The following is a 19918-nucleotide window of genomic DNA, read 5'->3' on the forward strand; positions in this document are numbered from 1 at the left end:
CAAGCTGAGACAGAAGGAAAGACAGTTGAGGCTAAGAAGCCTATTGTGGTGAAGTATGGACTTAACCACATCACTTATCTCATTGAGCAGGTTTCCTCTTAATTTTCTAACATATATCTCAATATCTCTCAATTCTCTGTATTTAGAAAGCTCTAAAATTTCATACGATTATGTTTCAGAACAAGGTTCAATTGGTTGTGATTGCTCATGATGTGGATCCCATTGAATTGGTTGTCTGGCTTCCAGCATACAATTATACATACCGCCGGATAATTCTGGGGTGCCCGACCTACCCTGTTTTGGGGTGCATGCCTACCCTTCGATCTATCTCACCCAGTCACGGGGACTATTTCACTTTCACCCCTACCACTATCACATAATAACATATCATAATCATGATGTCAGACATTGGGTGTCCGACCTACCCTTTTATCCTATCGACCAAATCATGGGACTTCGTTATTAAACACAATTTATCCTTAATTTTCTTATGATTCATACAAATCGTAATTCAATATAAATCGGCTAAACAAGGTCGTTCCTCTTCCACAACCCAGTTATTTTTTTATGCTATTCGTCGGTGGAACCACATACACAAAATTGATTGAATTTGAGTTTTTGTTTATTTTATTCTCATATTATTTATTTAATGAATCACAAATACAAAAGGATAACGTGAATCCTAATGGTGTGGATATAGTCATTTAATCACTTTTTCTAGATTGAATTGGGATTTTCATTTACTATTAACAATGAAAGTTTCTGTGTGGGATATAAATCATATAATCACTTAATTAATTTTTTTTCTCCACTCACTAACATCATTTGAAGCCAAAGTAATGGATATCGAATTGAATAGCATCGTCTATGGAGGAATAAAAGAAAATGAAACCGATACAATTTATAATATATCGTTTTAGAGAATTGTTTTTTTTAATGTAAATTAAACAACTAATCAAAACTACATAGTTTTAAGCGTTGTGTTCCTACTCTTATATACCGTTAAGTATATTCACTTTTTCATATATATATATATATATATATATATATATATATATATATATATATATATATATATATATATATATATATATATATATATATATATATATATATATATGTTCAGGTTCATTTGAAACAATGCTAATTTTGTAAGATCGTAAGATCAAATTTAAAAATAATTTTAAAATGCAAAATAAAAGAAAAAATCCAAAAATTATTTTTTTAATTATTATTTTCGGAACTTTAATTACCTAAAAAAATAAAAATTTACCGTTTTTTCTAAAAACGTGAAATATTCTAATGTGATTTTTAGAATGCTAGAATATTCTATTAGATTTCTCAGATATGTAGAATATTCTAATACTATTATTTTTATTTTTTTGGTATTTTTTTGGGAATATATAAATTCCGAAAAATATTTGAATTTTTTTTCAAAAATTTTCAATTATTTTGCATTTTAAAAATGTTTTTTTTATCTACTAAATGAGTGACTATGATTGCGTCTCACGGTCTCACAAAATTATGCCGTCTCATATGAACCTAACCCTATATATATATATATATATATATATATATATATATATATATATATATATATATATATATATATATATATATATATATATATATATATATATATATATATATATATACACACACACACACACATTTTCTGTCGACATAGAATACCTACTACCATCATGTGTATTTATAAGTCTTAAACAAACTTGGGTGCTATAACTCACCCATTCTTGTAAGAAGATTTTGTCTCACGAATATTTTATGTCAAAAGATAAGATTCTTTCGCTTCTAAAAACCAAATTGGTCCCACAAGGGTACCTTCCAAAATTGTGTAAGGGGGCTATCTTCATTTCGTGATAGTCCCGACTTCATCATCTTTATGATCATGTCATCACATTACTTCATGTTTTCACTTAGAAAACTTACTTTTCTGACTTCAGAGATAGCAATATGGTATTATTTCGGCTCCAATTTAACATGTTGGATTGGATTGGTAAACTCTCAATTCATTTAATTAGTGAGATCGAATGGGGTTATAACTTTCAACATGTTCACAAATAGTTGAACTCAAACTTAACTCAACTAAACTCATTGTCACCCTAATCATAACACGCCATATTTTAAGGCAAGGGAATTATTAATCCCATTTGGAATAAGTTTGAGATCAATATTACATGCAGATTTTGGGGAGAAGTAATTCAATGAAGTGGCACAACAATTTTTCACTATACACAACAATTTGTTTATGTTTTATATGATGATAAAATACAATCTTATAAAATATAAATTGTTATGTATTAAGGAAAATCGTTGCCTACAAATCAACTCCCATTCTATGACCCAATATCAAAGTTAATGGAAACAAAATAATTATTATCAATTAAAGTCGAGTATCATTTAAACCAATGTTTTGAAAACCGAACTAACCGGTTCAATCGTTGTATTCAATGTAAGATTGCTGCACAGTATTTTTTTTATGTTCGAAAAAAATCCCACATGACACATGCTCAAAAAGAGAAAGATTGCATAAATACATATTTCAAATTTTCAAGCTTAAAGCAAACGGCTACCGGCTAATTCAAGTCTGGTTCGTGCTGCTTACTTCCGCTGTAAACCGGATTTTGTCATACCATTTTAGTTTTTACATATTCAGCCGGTTTTTTCTGGTTAAATTGGTCTGGTTAAATCCGGTTTTTTTTTTATGATCAAAACCATGACTTAGTGCTTTTAATGGTATCAATTGCATGTTGGAGGTCTTACACGATGAAGCATTAAGTTGTTTTATTACAGGTTAGAAGATGAGAATGTTTAATCCAACACGCAATCCTATGCTCTTTTTGAAGCCAGCTCATCTCATGAAACAAAGGAGAAAACATCTACTACCCATGGCTTTTAGTATGAGGGACCAATATCGAAAATTATGGACAACTGGGGTTTAACACACAAATATGGTGACTTTATAATAATATATCCATGAGGTTAAGAATTAATTTGAAGAAAGAATAAACATAGCAAAAAGTAAGTACCTGCAATATTAAAAAGGGTAGTAATCCCAAAATCTTGTAATCCATGTTTACTAACATATTATTATTATTATTATTATTATTATTATTATTATTATTTGGTTGCAGTGTGCCTGCCATCTGGAATAGCAAAGAGGACAATTGGGTTTGAAGGTGTAATGAAAGGAACATCGCATCTGAAGTAGCCTTTCCTCTCCAACTGCAATATGTCTCCACGCTTCAGTCTTCTCATGTTTGAATCCCCAACTCCCCCAACCTCTTTCTTTGTATCCTTGTTCGCCACTGGAACAATATCCTCTTCATTTTCCAGCTGCAACAAAAACACACAATTAATTATATAAGTTTAACTTCCATAACTACACGCTTTCAATCTTTGATATGGGCATTTATGTCTTTTCACACACAACACAAGAAATGGATATGGTACAATTTATCACTCATCATACCTTCTTTTTCATGATCAGGTATCCAAACTCCACTAGAGTTAATGGAACAAGCTCGTTAGTGTGAGGCAACCACGTGAGTTTCAGTTTTGTGGTCTTAAAAGATCCCTCAGGATGCAAAACCCCGATTAAGTCGGTCACATTTCCGTTTTTGTCCTTGTTGATTTCTCTAACAATCGCATTTCCCCAGTCCATTAACGTAATTTCATCGTTAGGGGATATGGCCTTAGCATCGGCTTGTTCTATCCAAATCTTTTTGGTAAAAACGGTAGCTTTATCCCCTGCAGCGGCGTATTTCTTGTGCTTTGGTATGACACGCACAAATGGCTTGTGGGGCCCATCTAATAATGTCAACAAGACCCGGTTCTCTTCAAGGATTGCTGTGTGTCTGGGGCAAACAGGGTCGATCGTTTTTTTGTTAATGTTCCAGAGTTTGTCCCATTCCATAAGATTCAGATTCTTTGAAGCTCCCTGTGAAAAAAGAATGAATATCAAGATTAACATAATAAAAGAGTAAGCTTTTATTGTTATTTTTAGAAAATGAAAACATAAGTTAACTGAAATCATCAAACTTTGTTATAAAAGATTTGCAAATTTTCATTCCATTCAATGATTAAGGGATGAAATTTTTAACAAAACAGAAGAAATTGAAACAAACAATCAAACATTTTCCATTCCATTCCATTCCTTCTCAATTCCATCATAAAAATAAATAAATAAATAAAAACTACCCAAGAAAATGAATGTGTTTTTATATGCCATCTTGGAAGTTTTTTACTTTTTCAATATCATAAACTCCAATAACAGGCATAATGTAAATAGAAAATTGTAGAAATAGCTACATACTTTACTCTCTTCACCAATATTTTATTTTTTACCCACAATAACAATGTACTTACATTTCTTTACCCATATTACAATAACATAGTAACATTTTTTAACCAATTAAAGCAAACTTACGTTTCTTTACACATAATAACATCCTTACATATTTTAATAACAATATGTAGCAAATAAAGTACATTGCCCATAAAAATTAATTGCTATTATTTGTAAACAACTGAAGTTCATTGCTATTACGGGTAATGTAATGTAATTATGTAAATGTGTTACTATTATGAGAAGAAACATAAAAGTAATGAAAGTGCGTTACAGTTATGAGAATAAACATAAAAGTATATTGCCATTATAGGTTTATAATTTAGATTATAGAATATACGTACTTGGTCAAGTATAAAGTGTATCAAAGCCTGAATTTGTAAGCCTCTGCGCACAATTCCTTGGACAGTTGGAAAACGAGCATCATCCCATCCATCAACCTTGTTCTTTTCAACAAACCAAAGCAACTTCCGTTTACTTAAAACTGTATAAACCATATTCAACCTGCTAAATTCATACAAATGAACCTTCCTAACCCCCATATCCTCTTGAATCCTTGAATACTGAGGATTTCTATCATGATACTCGCTGGATCTCAACGCGTGTGTAATCCCTTCAACAGAATCAACAAAAGGACACGCAAAATCATACGTCGGATATATTTTATACTTTGATCCGACTCGGTGATGCGGAATCGGATTACACCGATAGTAAGTCGGGTCCCGCATTGATCCATTGTTATTGGTTATGTCCAATTTACCCCTTAAACAACATTGAACTCCCTTTTCCGTTCCAAGAACCATCTCGTTCCATAGCTTGAGGTTTTCATCGACACTCTGATTCCGACATTTTGATTCTATTTTCTTCTCTCGCTCGTATTTCATCTGTTCTTTGGGGGTGTCGTCGATGTATGCTTTCCCTTCTTTAATCAACTTCTCAGCCATTTCCATGAGAATCGGAAAGTAATCGGAAGTATACGTGATTTTTTCATATTTGATTCCCAATGTCGCGATATCTTTTAAAATATTATCAACAAACTCGTTGCTTTCTTTTGCAGGATTTGTGTCATCAAACCGTAGGTTTACTTTCCCGTTGTATTTCTGAGCAAAATATTGGTTCAGTAAAGCGGCTTTTGCATGGCCTATGTGGAGATAGCCACTTGGTTCAGGTGCAAATCTCAACAAAACTTTTCCCGTTTCAGCATATGGAAGATCGGCTTCAGGGCGATTGGAATTAACAATTTCTTTAACATCTGTTGAACAACTGGGATTTTTTTTCTTTGAAAATGCTGATGTCACAGCTGCATGTTGTGTAGATATCATAGTGTACCATCGACCCAAGTTTTGGTACTTTTTTGACTTCAATAAGCTTTCCCATCTCTTACCAGCCCCTGAAGGAATTAATAAAGATATGTATAGTATTAAAATGGACAAAAAAAATGAAAGCATGCATAAGTAATGGGATTCATTTACCTGCAAGATATGACCAGATAGCAATATCTGCAACCGATAAACTATGGCCAACTAAGAAAGTGCGATGCAACAAATACCCATCAACATACTTGCATGCACCCTCATATTCTGAACCAGAAGAGAAGATGGGGGAATACTCCAGCCACTTATCAATCTGAGAAATCAACAGAATGTACGTAATTAGTAATAATTCTTGAAACTAAGATCTTCATTTGATTATGTGCAGCTTTAAATCACCTGCCCAGTTTCAAAGGCATCACGCTCATACAAGTTAGGAACGGTTGTTGATGTGCGACCAAGATACTTCACAAGTACATTTGTTCCACGTAGCTTTAACCTATATAAGAAAGAAAAAACATTTGTTCGAGTCAATAAATTAAAAACTGAATATTGCTAATACTTGTTTCTTGGCAAAATCAATTGCATCTTATAATTTATATCAATCTTCATTGGAAAGAGTCTATTTGACTTACATTATCTCAAGAGAACATCTATCAAGGCAAGGAGGGAGGTTATATGCAAGTAACTTCCAACAATTATTTGGATGTATTTGCTGAATCTAATCTTAAGTTGAATCAAACTCGAAAATACAGAAAACTAAATAAGAGATACCCGTCGGTTAGGAGAAGGACAGGCGGAGAGCCGACGGTGAGAGTTGGATTGATCGTGAGAGAAACTCCGGCAACTTCCGCCGTAGCGAGCACGGACAGAGGAGGCGTTGCGTCGGCGGCTATTAGCAGCTCCATCATGTTAGGGTAAAAGTAGCGTTAGAGAGAATTAATATTCAAGAGATGGGAAAAAACAACTTCCGGATTATCCCCAGAAGCATGTCAATCGAGAGGCGAGAGCTGAGCGAGAGAAAGCTTTCACGTAGACGCAGCGTGGTGAGTGAGAGAGAGAGACCGAGGTCAAAACAAAAGTGAAAGGATTTGGGCCAATCACTGAAGGGCCTCGCGTGCAATATTATTATAGTAGCTCTAAAATATGGGCTCAGTTTTCTGCTATAGGATTTTGGTCCATAAATGGTTATTGTACTTTTATTACAAAATAAAGATTATGATATTGCTTTATAAATGTTTTTTAATTACAAAACATGTGAAATTATGGTGGAGACATCTCATAAATCATTTTTTATGAAAAATATAATTTCGTGTCTCATAAGTAAGGTTTGTTTTGGTGTGATGGAATGTAATAACAACAAAATAAATTAGATCAATTAATATACCTTTCTAATAAATGAATCCTTTCTGTTACGTGTCATTTCAGTCTGATTTTTAGCAAATATGAAATTCCTTTTTTGCCCCTTATTCTTATGATAGTCTCGATTACATATCCAATAGGGCTGTCAAATCGGGCAGTCGTGTCGTATTTTGGTCTGACACGACACAACACCACGAGGTTTTGTATAACACGAACACGACGCGACACGATGTTATGTTTTTTTTTTCATTAACACGAAAACGAACCAATTAAAACACGATACGACACGACAAAGATAATATTACATAACTATTAGTGTATTTCGTTCATACTTAAAGATATATAACACGATAAAAACGACAAACACGACAAACACATGCTTAATCGTGTCGATTTATGAACACGAACAGGACACGACACGACATCGTGTTTTTTAATCTTGACACGAAAACGACACGAACACGAATTCAAATTTTGATTTCCTCCTGATTTTGTTTCGTTTCGTGTATTTTTATCGTGTCGTGTCATAAATTGACACCCCTAATGTCCAACTCATATGATTTCCGTAACAGATCTCCTACCTTAATGTTAATATTCACGTCTGCAAAGATTTGATTACTTACCATATTCAATCTTCCCAAATATTCTATATTGAAATCGTCAATTTCAATTTTGAAATTAAATCTCATCATCTCCCCTATACTGTCGCCTATGGCATAACCATTTTTCTCCTATTCTTCTCTCTTGCTCTCCTAATCAAACTAATTAATATTGTCTGCCCTCTCTCTCTCTCTCTCAATATTGATTAGAGTTACTAGAGATTTAAGTGATAGTGCAAATTGCATCAACAGTTCTTGTGGTCAGTATATTAATGTTCGTCATCTGGCATGTTAGTGTCGGATGAAGATGGCGATGATGGCCATCATATCACTTTCTCATTCCTACCTCGTCTAAGGTAACCATGTCCCATAAAAGCAGCCATCCAAAGGTAATCATGATATTATTGTTGTTATTATTCCTAAACCGTATATAGACGCAGTTTTTGAAGGGATTGTGTTGTTGGGGTTAACGAAATTAAAATCTATCACTTTAATTCATTATGTTTCGTATCGGATTTGATAAATTGATTGTAACCATTGCTTCAATTTCTATGTTGCAGCACCTGCACGTGTTGACCTCCTTATACTAATTGACATCATTGTTCCTCTAGGAATCACCGAATTGGATTATCAGAAACTTTATTTTCCAGGTAATTTGTTTTTCTTTGTTTTCTTCAATGAAACTTAAAAATCTAAACGATCATCTTTTATTTCTTTATCTTCCATGATCTGGATTTACAAACACTAGGTTCTTAACATTCCCATGACGATTTAAAAATGAACAATGAAAAGTCTAACTTCGGTGGAGCTTAATTGTTCATTTTGTTTATGAAAACGAATTAGTGTTCGGTCCAGAAGTTCTTTACCACATAGAAGATGATATCAATGAGAAATTCACCACTAGACTTTTTCTATTTGTTGCATTTTCATTGGGCATTAACTTCCATTCGTTAGTTGCAGCACTACATATGATCATGAATGGCTACAAGAAGTTTTCTATATGTTGTTGCTACTGAGTACTCCTTCAAACATGCTAAAAAAGTCAAGGAGTATTCGAAGGTGACCACTATTTCTTTGATTTTTGATGTAAGTGCTAGTGGCTTAATATTTTGAAATAATAAGTTTGATATTGATATATGATCATCATTAATCAGTCGTGAGATCTAAGTAAATTTGTAATAACAACAACACCAGTTACATGTAAGTATGTTTTTTGCATAGGCTGAGATCACAAATCTAATATATATATAGCTATGGAACTTCCATTTTCTTCTTCTTCTTTGGATTATAACATTTAATATATTATTTTTTGATATTTTTTTTAGAAAGGGAACTTCCCTAACGAGGGTTTCTAGGCCAGTTTTCGTGCACCGACTATTCCCCCGATGCAAACATAAAGCTTTGCATCATGCCCTGGAGTCACTGCAGACAAACCTCCATGGCCATAAGGGCTGAGTGGTGCCAGGATTTGAACATTGGTTAATAGGTTATCCAACAAATATCTTCCACATGCCTTACCAAGTCACCACAACCCAAGTGTTTTTTTTTTTTTTTTTTTTTTTTTTTTTTTTTTTTTTGATATTTTAGTGCTCAGGTCTGTGGTTTGTTTAGTAGATAGAATAGAAACTAAATGTGATTTGTTTAGTAGATAATGCTTGTAATCTCTGGCTAAATAATTATATAAAATTGATCAAAACCTGAACCTGAGATCAGATGACTACGAATACATTTCTTATATTATATTCTTAGTTTTGGTACCTTGAAATTTGGTTTTTAACTGTTAGTAACTCAGAACCTAAACAACCAAAAGTATTACCTCTTTTAGTAGTAATGAATTAACAGATGTGCCATTTACTCTATATTTATCACATAAAAATCATTCATCCAAACAAATGACTTATGCAGGTTTTAATGTTTGTTTAGGTTTTATTTGAATTTTTATATTTGGTTGGTTGCAAGTTGGACACAAAATACCTGCATTGTAACATCTTTAGGTTATATACAAATAATCCGCTTAGAGAACCATTTATTGAGGAGTAAGTTTCTTCCTATAATTAATCTCCCTTCTTGATAAAATAAACATTTGTGACATGTCACTTTCTATATCCATTTTTCCTTCAAACTGATTTGACGATATTGTTGCTTTCCCATTTATAAGTTTTTGATGATGTCTATATTTCTTAGTTGAATCATTTTAATATGTAATTAGGATGTGTTCAAATTTATATGTTTTTGTAGATGTGACTATTCATATTTGACTCTGATGTGCTCTATTCATATTAAAAAATCCACAAAGATAAAACCGATATTCTTACCTCACAAATTCGTTTCCATGCTTGATTTGTTGCGAGACATATAAAAGGTTTTGATTTGTGTTTGTACCTGAGAAATAAATCTTGGAAGGATGGATGATTTTCTGATACATCTCTACAAACAAAACTCCAAATTATTCCCCAACTACAACTTATAGCTACTATACGAAATATTACATATATAGTCCCTATTTTAATATGTTAATAGTCTTAAATTGTCCATTTTTCATAGTTTTCCAGAAAAAAAAACATAGATAGAAAATAACAATTAATATAAATATTTCATTAGTGTTGATATTTTCTTTATGCAACCTATTCTATTAAATTATATTTTTCAATCGGTACTTAAACAAGTGTTGAATTCAAATTTAAAAATCAGATAAACAAATATATAAACGTATTACTTATTTATTTGTTACAAGTTTAATATATATATATATATATATATATATATATATATATATATATATATATATATATATATATATATATATATTATTGCGATGTGTGTTATTTGTTTGATTTTCATTTGATGTTGATTTAATATTACATTTCTTAATTTAATACTGTATTTCTTTAATATTATTTACAATTAAAAATTTAGACAAAAAACTTATATCTTAGTAACTAAAATTTTATAAATCTTTTGATTTTTTTTGTCATTTTTAATTATCAATATATGTGGTTTCTACGTGTTGTAACCTAATTGATTACATAACAAATGTGAATAAACCTTCAACATGTTTACAATTTGGTAGATTGGTAACCTAATTGATTACATAACAAATGTGAATAAACCTTCAACATGTTTACAATTTGGCAGATTGGCTTAGGTTAGTCTAGACTCTAGTGTATTGCGTTTCATTTTTTGAGGGGATACTACCGCTGCAGCTTTTCATCAACTTTTTTTTATTCTTTGTTTTTATATTTCACTAATCTAAAACATATCTTTTAAATCTATAAATATGTCAATAATAAAACATAAACATTTCAAAAAAAAATTAATCTATAAATATGACAATAATAAAACATAAATATGTTATTACTAAAGAATCTGATGAAAGTGTACCGGTTTTTATTAACTTTCTTCTTGTCAAATATAGAGGATAGTAATCGGATTTATAGTCTAAGATCCGACCTATAACAAACTAAAAGATAAAGGATAAACACCACTCATAAAGGATAAATACAATACGAATGACATTATCTATACACCAGGAATAATTCAAACTCCTTTACTCCCCCTCAAGCTGGAGCATGAAGGTTCCGAATGCCCAACTTGGTTGATAACAACTTGAGACGATCTGAACCAAGCGGTTTAGTAAGTAAATCAGCCAGCTGATCTTGAGTGTTGATCTTCACGGGAACAATTTCCTTGGACATGACACGTTCTCGCACAAAATAGCAATCCATTTCTACATGCTTGGTACGCTCATGAAACACCGGATTGTGTGCAATGTGGCAGGCTGAATTATTGTCACACAAAAGGGGTATTGGTGCATGAAACTCAACATCAAATTCGGTCAGCAACCAACGAGTCTAGAGGATCTCACTCACTGTGGTGGCCATTGCACGATACTCAACCTCAGCGGAAGAACGGGAAACCACATATTGTTTCTTGGACTTCCAAGAAATTGGAGCACCACCTAAAAGCAAAAGATATCCAATTCGTGACCTGCGAGAGAAAGGACACCCTAACCAATCTGAATCACTATAGGCGATTAAATCTGTCTCATTTGCTTTTGGTAGTAATATCCCTTGTCCTAAGGTAGCTTTGAGATATCGAAGAACACGCATAGCAACATTCCAATGGTTTTGTCGAGGATCAGATATGAACTGGCTAATAACGTTTACAACATAAGTGATGTCGGGCCTTGTTGCTTGAAGATACAAAAGTCTGCCAACAAGGTGTCGATAGGCATTGACATCAGCTCTTTCTTCATCTTCGCCTTTGTCCAACTTCAAGTTCTGTTCCATGGGAAATTGACTGGGTCGATAGCCAAGCAAACCTGAATCTTCGAGAATATCGATGGTATATTTGCGTTGGCTAAGTACTAGTCCTTCGGTCGTACGAGCTACTTCGATTCCTAGGAAATACTTTAAATCTACAAGGTCTTTAATGCTAAAACTTGTGTCAATGCTAGATTTAGTGTCTTCGATCTTTGTTTGATTGTTTCCAACGATGATTACATCATCCACATAAGTTAGAGTAGCAATGAAGACATCTCCATGTTTATGAATAAAAAGAGAATGATCAGCTTGAGACTGTCGGTATTCCAACTTCTGAAGAGTTGTAGTAAACTTTTGATACCAATTTCTCAAAGATTGTTTTAGACCGTATAAGGATTTTTTGAGCTTACAGACTCGTGTCTCGTTCTCTTTTCGGAAACCCTGTGGAATCTTCATATAAATCTCTTCATTTAAATCCCCATGCAGAAATGCGTTATTAACATCCAATTGATGTATGGTCCAGCCACGTTTGACAGCTATAGTGAGTTCCCACTTGGAGTCGATGGCTTTCTTTCCGGGTGGCAATAGTGTGAGTTCCCAAGTGTTATTTTCCTCAAGAGCAGTTATTTCCCTTTGCATAGCCTTCTTCCATCGATCATCTTTAACTGCCTGATGAAAATTTTGTGGCTCATCGTGTGTAACGATGGCTGCTAGAAAGGATTTGTGAGCTTTAGTGAATTTATCTTATGAGACATAGTTAGTGAGAGGATGTACCATTGAGGAGACGTGATCAGTGGTAGATTGGGGGTGACTTATCGAAGGGGGCAGCTGCACAACATAATCTTGAAAACGTGCTGGTTGGCTCCGAATTCGAGTTGTTCGTTGATTATTTGTGCTGCTATCTTCACTGTTGACGTGAACATTTTCGTGCAAGGACTCACTGTTTTCATCATGCAACATGTCATCCAATGAGAGTGAGTTGTGATCATTATTGATAGGATTGTCGAGGGTGGTTGCATGCTGATTAGTATGCGTGTTGACCTCCTTATCAGCGAAGACAAAAAAATCTTCATCTTCTTCTCATGATCTTTGAGTATTTGGTATGCGGGTCATGGGAAATTCATGCTCAACAAACCTAACGTCTCTTGAGACAATTATTTTCTTGTATTCCATGTCATAAATTTTATAACCCTTCGTGCCTTGCGGATACCCAACGAAGATACCAGGTCTTCCTCGTAACTGAAACTTATCCCCACATGTCTCTGTACTTCGATAATATGCTAGACACACAAAAATCCTCATGTGATCATAAACTGGGGGCTTTTTGAACATAACTTCATAAGGAGTAACACCATGAAGCACCTTTGATGGAAGACAATTTATCATGTAAGTAGCTGTCAAAATGCATTCTCCCCAAAAGGTTTTGGGAAGATTGCCCTGAAACCGTAGAGCTCGTGCTGTTTCAAGTAGGTGTCGGTGTTTATGTTCCAAAACCCCATTTTGTTGGGGTGTGTATGGACACGATGTTTCCAAGACCATTCCCTCTGTTGCATAGAAATCATGCATTTTATGTGAAACGAATTCACCCCCATTGTCACACCTTATACGTTTGATGTCTTTTCCAAATTGTGTTTTGATCATCTTGTGAAAGTTTATGAGATATGTGCTTGCCTCATGCTTGTGTTTGAGAAGAAAAGTCCATACAGACCTACTAAAATCATCTACTATGGTCAAAAAATAAAATGCTTTAGAGAACGATGGGGTTCTATACTTCCCCCACACATCACAATGTATTAGATCAAAACAACTTGCAGTTTTTATTTCACTAATAGGAAAAGGGAGTCTTGTGTGCTTAGCTTTAAAACAAGCATCACACACTTTAGTTTTACTGCTACTAGGAACATTTTTAATAAAATCTAAATTAGATATCTTCTTGGACGATGGATGACCGAGTCTCTTGTGCTAAACCTCAAAGGTAGTAGCGAAAGCCTTCCTCTCCATTGTGCCCATTCGATAAAGTCCTCCAACACAATTACCCGCACCAATCAAGTCCCTCGTCACTAATTTTTGCATTACAAAGAAATCAGGAAAGAAGGTTATTGCACAATGTAGTTTCTTGGCAAGCTTATGTACAGATAATAAGTTGTAATTAAAATTTGGAACATGCAAAACGCCATCAATTTTAAGACCTCCTGGAAGAGTGTGTTCACCCTCCCCCATGACAGGAATCTTATCACCATTAGGAATGGTGATGCGTGTTTGATTTTGGAGGATGACTTTGTTAGTCAGAAAGTCATCCCTGTGGGTGACATGTTCGGTAGCGCCCAAGTCAACCACCCATCCATCATAAATACTTTCTCTACCTATCAAATTAGCCTTGGGGCCTGTCTCACCGATCGATTCTTCATTGAAGTGTTTCACAAAGAGATCATACTGTTTGTTGGCTATCCCTGGTATGGGACTTGGACCAGTCCCTACACAAGTTGCCTTCGGTTTGGGTTTGTCTTTCTTTCCAGGCCACCAATCCGGGTATCTTATCTTCTTGAAACACCCATCTTTATTGTGCCCATCCTTCCCGCATAAAGTACACTTTTCTGCTTTGTCGTTGTTTTGTTTGAATGCCCTTGGAAGTGTTGTTTGTTGCCTGAGTTGTTTGTCCCCGTGTGACCTTCTCCTCAGCGAGGTCAACATGAAAAGCCGCTGCCTCGTTGCTAATTCTTTTTGAACCTCCAGATATAGCCCGTTGTTGTTCATCCTCAGCTACGAGATGGTATATTGCAGTCAAAGACGGAATGGGTTTCATAGCTAGGATATGAGTACGAATGATAGAAAACTCGGCATCTAGACCCATGAGAAATTCATAGATCTTTTCTTTCTCCTTAAGCTCCTTCAATCTTTTTCCAAGGGCACAACTACACCTACTGCAGGTGCAATGAGGCATAGGTAGAACTAGTTGTAGCTCATCCTATACCGCCTTCAGTTTCGTGTAGTAGGACAAGATGGAAACCCCATCCTGCCTGGCAACATTCAAGGACTGTTTCAATTCATAGGCACGTGGTGCCCCCTTTTTTTCGAATCTTTCTTCAAGGTCCTTCCAGATCTCAGCTGCAGTATTTGCATATCTGATACTAGTCCGAATGTCCTTCTCCATGGCCGTTGTTAGACATCCTTTGACCATGGCATCGGCTCTCATCCAAGCCATGTACATGGGTGATGTTGATTCTGGTTTCTGAATTGATCCATTGACCAATCCAATCTTGTTTTTGGCATATAGGAAATTCGTCATCTCTTGCTTCCGTTCATTGAAATTGTTGTCGTTTAGTATGTCGTTAACTTGCATCTGTTTTGGGTAGTCAGACGGATGGACGTAGTAAGGTGAATCAGCATCAACGACATCTTCACCTTTCTTGCTTGTCTCTGCCTTTTCACCTGTCATGATTGTATTATCCTAACGGCTCGAACCACGCTCTGATACCATAAAGAATCTGATGAAAGTGTACTGGTTTTTATTAACTTTATTCTTGTCAAATACAGAGGATAATAATCGGATTTATAGTCGAAGATCCGACCTATAACAAACTCAAAGATAAAGGATAAACACCACTCATAAAGGATAAATACAATACGAATGACATTATCTATAGACCAGGAATAATTCAAACTCCTTTAATTACAAGTAATTTTGACAGCATTACTTAACGAAATACAACTAAACACATTTAAAATGGTTGAGTTTTGTGTGTTATAAGCTATGTTTGAGAGCGATGAAAGAGTTAAAAAATGGTTGAGTTTTTATGAGATTGTTTTATAAAATTTCATTATTGAAATATTTACAAATGGTTGTCCTATTCAATTTCCATTTTAGAAAATTGAACTTTGTTCCTCCTAAAGTGTTGGAGGAAATAGGTTTTACGTTGGGGATCTGTATACCACTTGGATCGTGTGAATATTTTCCGAACTTATATTTTTATCATATGTATGCGTTGCAAGAAATTCAGCCTAGGATAATCCAAAATGACACTTACGATTCTAGGCATAGAGATCGTAAGCCAAATTGTTAGAAGGATTCTCTGTCTGTTTGAAGAAAAAGAGAGTTAATAATTTTCGTGTGTCTCTTCTCAAAGAGAAGAATCGTTTATATAATAAACGATATTAGGGTTTCATTAGGGTTCACCATCATGGGTTGCTTTAGAAGCAAGTCAGGAAATCCAAAATTTAATGAAGATTTAGTGTTTCCAAAACTAACGAGTTTCGTTTGTTTTACTATAATTGTAATGCCCGTGTTTCCAGGCTAGGCATTATCATTGATGAAATAGTCTAGGTTAACCCTTGTAACTCTTTTTGAAGTATTAATGATGAAATATTTGAGTATTATGTGTTTATTTTCTTAATTATTATAATTTAATGAATTAAGAATAAAATAAGCATCAAATTTGAAGTGTGGGATAATCCCAATATCTTTGCATAAAGATGTAGTGGTCGAAACAAGGAGTCCGAAGATATAAAGAATGCCGAAATCCGATTTATAACGAAGAAGTTATGACCTGTCGAAGTTTTGCGACAGAACCGACAACGCTGAATGACGTAAAAAGTGAAATTTACGTTAGAGCGATATTTAGCCTTAGTGATCAAAACGAAAGTCGTAGAGTTCGTTAAACCGAGAGCGTGCATAAAAAGAACGCCAAAATCTGACTTCGTATGAGGAAGTTATGATTTATTAAAATTTCGACTTAGCGGTATGTAGCCCAAAATACTCGATTTGAGATCAAGCGGTTTTTAGCCGAAGCAATCTAAACAAGAATCGAAGATCTCGTTGTTGGTATCGAAGCGATGAAAAGTTAGGTGAGAACGGACGTCAAACGAAGAAGTTATGAATTTATAACGAAGTTTTCCTGTCCGGCCTATTAAAAATAATTAACAAAAATAAATTCAAAATTAGCCGATGGAGTCTAAACGAAAGTTATAGAGCGTAGTCTCACCTACGCGTGGATATAAAAAACGTCGAAAACAGAGTTCGTATGAAGAAGATATGAATTTTCAAAGTGTATTAACTAATTAATATTTAAATTTAATTATGAAATCCGGTATTATCCGAAGGGGAGTCACCGAGCCTATCCGATGTACGCCCAGCGTACAGCGAAGCATGACGACCTTCGCACTCGAGTTCTTCGGATGACGCATGCAGTGACGATTTCGGAGGCTTACGCCCCGCGTAAGGCTGTATGCCCAGCGTACGTGCGAGGATCAGCCTCCTATAAATAGGATGCGAGGGCAGCCGGCTCATTTGCTCTTTTTCTCTCTTCTCTCTCCTGTTTTACCTTGATTTGCGTGCCAGAAGTACCCCGAAGCCCCGGTAATATTCCCGAGCCCCGAAGCAAGTTTCGAAGCCCCGAAGATCTCGAGAAGTGCGATTCCCGAGCCGAAGCTCTGCCCGCGAAGAGTCCGGTTTTCGTGAAGATCTTCTAGATCTGCTGAAGAATACTACTTCTATAAGCCGTAGTGCTGTCCGATCATCTTCTGATCAAGTGAGTGTGTAGTTACTTTCTTCTAACGCATAATTATGAAGTATTTTATACGAAATACGTGTTATGTGTATATTTTGTTGTTATGTGTGCGAATGTATATTCACTTTCTTCTATTTTATAGATCTGATTATTTCTCTATGAAATACGTGTTATGTGTGTGTGCCTCATCTGTTATGTGGAAAATGTATTGATTGAGCATGCTATACAGGTTTTGAAACTATGTATAAAAATGTATGTTTTATCTACTAATATGTTGGGTAGAACATGGGTAGATAGTTGGTGTGTAATAAACAGATGAGAGGCCTCGATGTTGTTTTGATCCAGTCATCTAGCGGAATTTAGATGACGACCACGAACTTTTCTAGACAGTCCAGTGGAGCGCTAGAAGGCTTATAACCTGTAGGTGTTAATGAACTTGGGTGTTCATTCGATGTATTCCATCCCCCTTATGGTTGCCTTATTTGACATATATTGTCGGGAAACCCCCGAATGCATGTGTTGTCGCTCCGATGAAATATTCTAAGACTAGGTCCTTTGTGTTAGTTGTTTTAGGGACGTAAAGTGAGAATAACGGGAATGAGTAATTGGGTTATTGTTGATTAGTGGAATTAAATATAATTATTTATTGTGGGTTGAAAACCCTATATGCTCACCAGGCTCCCAAGCCTGACCCACTCAGTTTTATTTGTATTACAGGAAGTGGCGCAAGGGCATAAGATGGATGAACCATCAAGTTGTTTTGTTTACAAGTCTGTATATGCATATATTTGTTGAATGACTTGTAATGTTATCGTTTATGCTTTATGGTCTGTATCGGAACATGACATCTCGAGTTTTGATTATATAATGAAAATACATTTCTTTTATGAAATGCTTTGGTAATATTATTTTATCACGTTTTCTTTTTGGGAACAAATTCCGCAACTCTTTCAAATCAAAAGGATTTACTCTGAAATTATTCTAAAAGCATAAATGAAAATCGTTCTTTTCTGACCGAGATTTTGGGGATGTCACAATAATCACTATCAAGAATTTGAATTTCCCACTATGTTCCCATATGTAAAATTCAGAGAGGTTTCCCAGCAAGGGGGGCTCTACCACTTGGACTCCGCTAGGGGCGTTGCCCCTTTAAAAACCCCGGACCCATGGGCGCTGCCCCCGGACCCCCGACTTGTTGTCGAACTGACTTCTAATTTGATCTTATATATATATGCACTCCAAACAACCTCGTACATACATTAGGGTACAAATTATGAATCCCCTTAGCTCACCTGTTAGTTCCAATTACATAAAATGACATGATAACACTAAAATCACCAAGATAAAGCTCGTAAATATATTCTTCAATAGAGAAGATGAGTTCTTTTCATTGAAATGTTTTAACGACGAAAGAAGATTTATTTTAATATTTTTTTTCACCATCTTCCAATCCACTTTTCTACATAGGAATTATAGAAAACTTGTGAAAAATCTATAAGTGTGATCACAAGTTTTTGGTTTTGATATTTAGGTATCTGCGGATACCTGAACCGAACCGTTTTATTATATATATATTAAAAAAAAAGTATTATTTCATAAGTATTATTTTGATTGATCTACGAGTCCAATAACCTAAACAAAAATCCATATCGACAACTCCAATTTTGTAATTCTAAATTCATTTAATTTTCTTGTTATTCTTATTATTGTATTTATTATACAAATTATAATATATGATATTTGAACTTTATTATGTTTTTTAAAGTTCATTATGTTTTTTTTAAACTATTTGACTTACTAATTTTAAGAAAGAGATAACTAAAATGGAGTTTGTAGTTTCAATTGAAATTATTTTTTTATATTTTACCGGGTACCCGTGAACTGAACCGTGGTTACTCGCTTTCATACGGTTCGGTTAGGTTAGGTTTTTTTGTCAATACGATTCGTTTTCGGTTAGTGCGCATGGGGTACCCGTCCCGTGGTCACGATTCACAATTTTATTACTATCCGAACCGAACCGTCCCGTGAACACCCCTAGTAAGTGCTCTTGAGATTTGTTGCTTGAAGGTGTGTTTTGATGAAGATCAATGTTTTTGGTGCAAGAAAACCATCCTAAGAGAATATCCAACTTCCTTCGAAAAGATCTATATACCCAAGAAATCATTATATAATGATATTTTCTAATAATATATAATCATATAGGGTTACATCTTATAACAAGTATACACTTATTGAACATTTATAAGAATTTGATAAATATTATCTAATTTTGTATTTAATTGGAAAATTGGTATATTATGAAAATAATATTTTCTAGGAAGAAAACAAGTAATTCATAATGTATGAATTTATAAGTCGTATACAACTTTTTGAACCTATTGAAGTCCATTTATATAAAGTTAGTTTATATAAATATAAGATGCACATGTTAGTTAATAAGAATCAATAAAAGATGCTCTAGCTTTTACTTTCCTTAGTTAAAGCCGAAAGTATATACTGAACGTCCCAAACA

General features: G+C 34.4%; 2 protein-coding genes across 2 annotated transcripts; both read right to left on the reverse strand.

The window, feature by feature from the left end:
• Positions 1–3033: 3033 nt before the first annotated feature.
• On the reverse strand, positions 3034–6737 carry LOC145037835 (glutamate--tRNA ligase, cytoplasmic-like). The gene is made up of 6 exons (XM_078986573.1): positions 6454–6737; positions 6079–6178; positions 5842–5995; positions 4714–5759; positions 3494–3961; positions 3034–3357 (listed from the first exon to the last, which is right to left on the reverse strand). Exons 1-6 carry the CDS (start codon positions 6588–6590, stop codon positions 3142–3144), a joined length of 2121 nt encoding a protein of 706 aa, XP_078842699.1. The 5' UTR covers positions 6591–6737; the 3' UTR covers positions 3034–3141.
• An 8130-nt stretch (positions 6738–14867) lies between these two features.
• On the reverse strand, positions 14868–15338 carry LOC145036384 (uncharacterized). The gene has a single exon (XM_078984829.1). It carries the CDS (start codon positions 15336–15338, stop codon positions 14868–14870), a length of 471 nt encoding a protein of 156 aa, XP_078840955.1.
• Positions 15339–19918: the final 4580 nt, after the last annotated feature.

This window comes from Lactuca saligna, chromosome 3, assembly GCF_052625555.1.
Source record: "Lactuca saligna cultivar CGN05327 chromosome 3, ASM5262555v1, whole genome shotgun sequence".
NCBI lineage: Eukaryota > Viridiplantae > Streptophyta > Magnoliopsida > Asterales > Asteraceae > Lactuca > Lactuca saligna.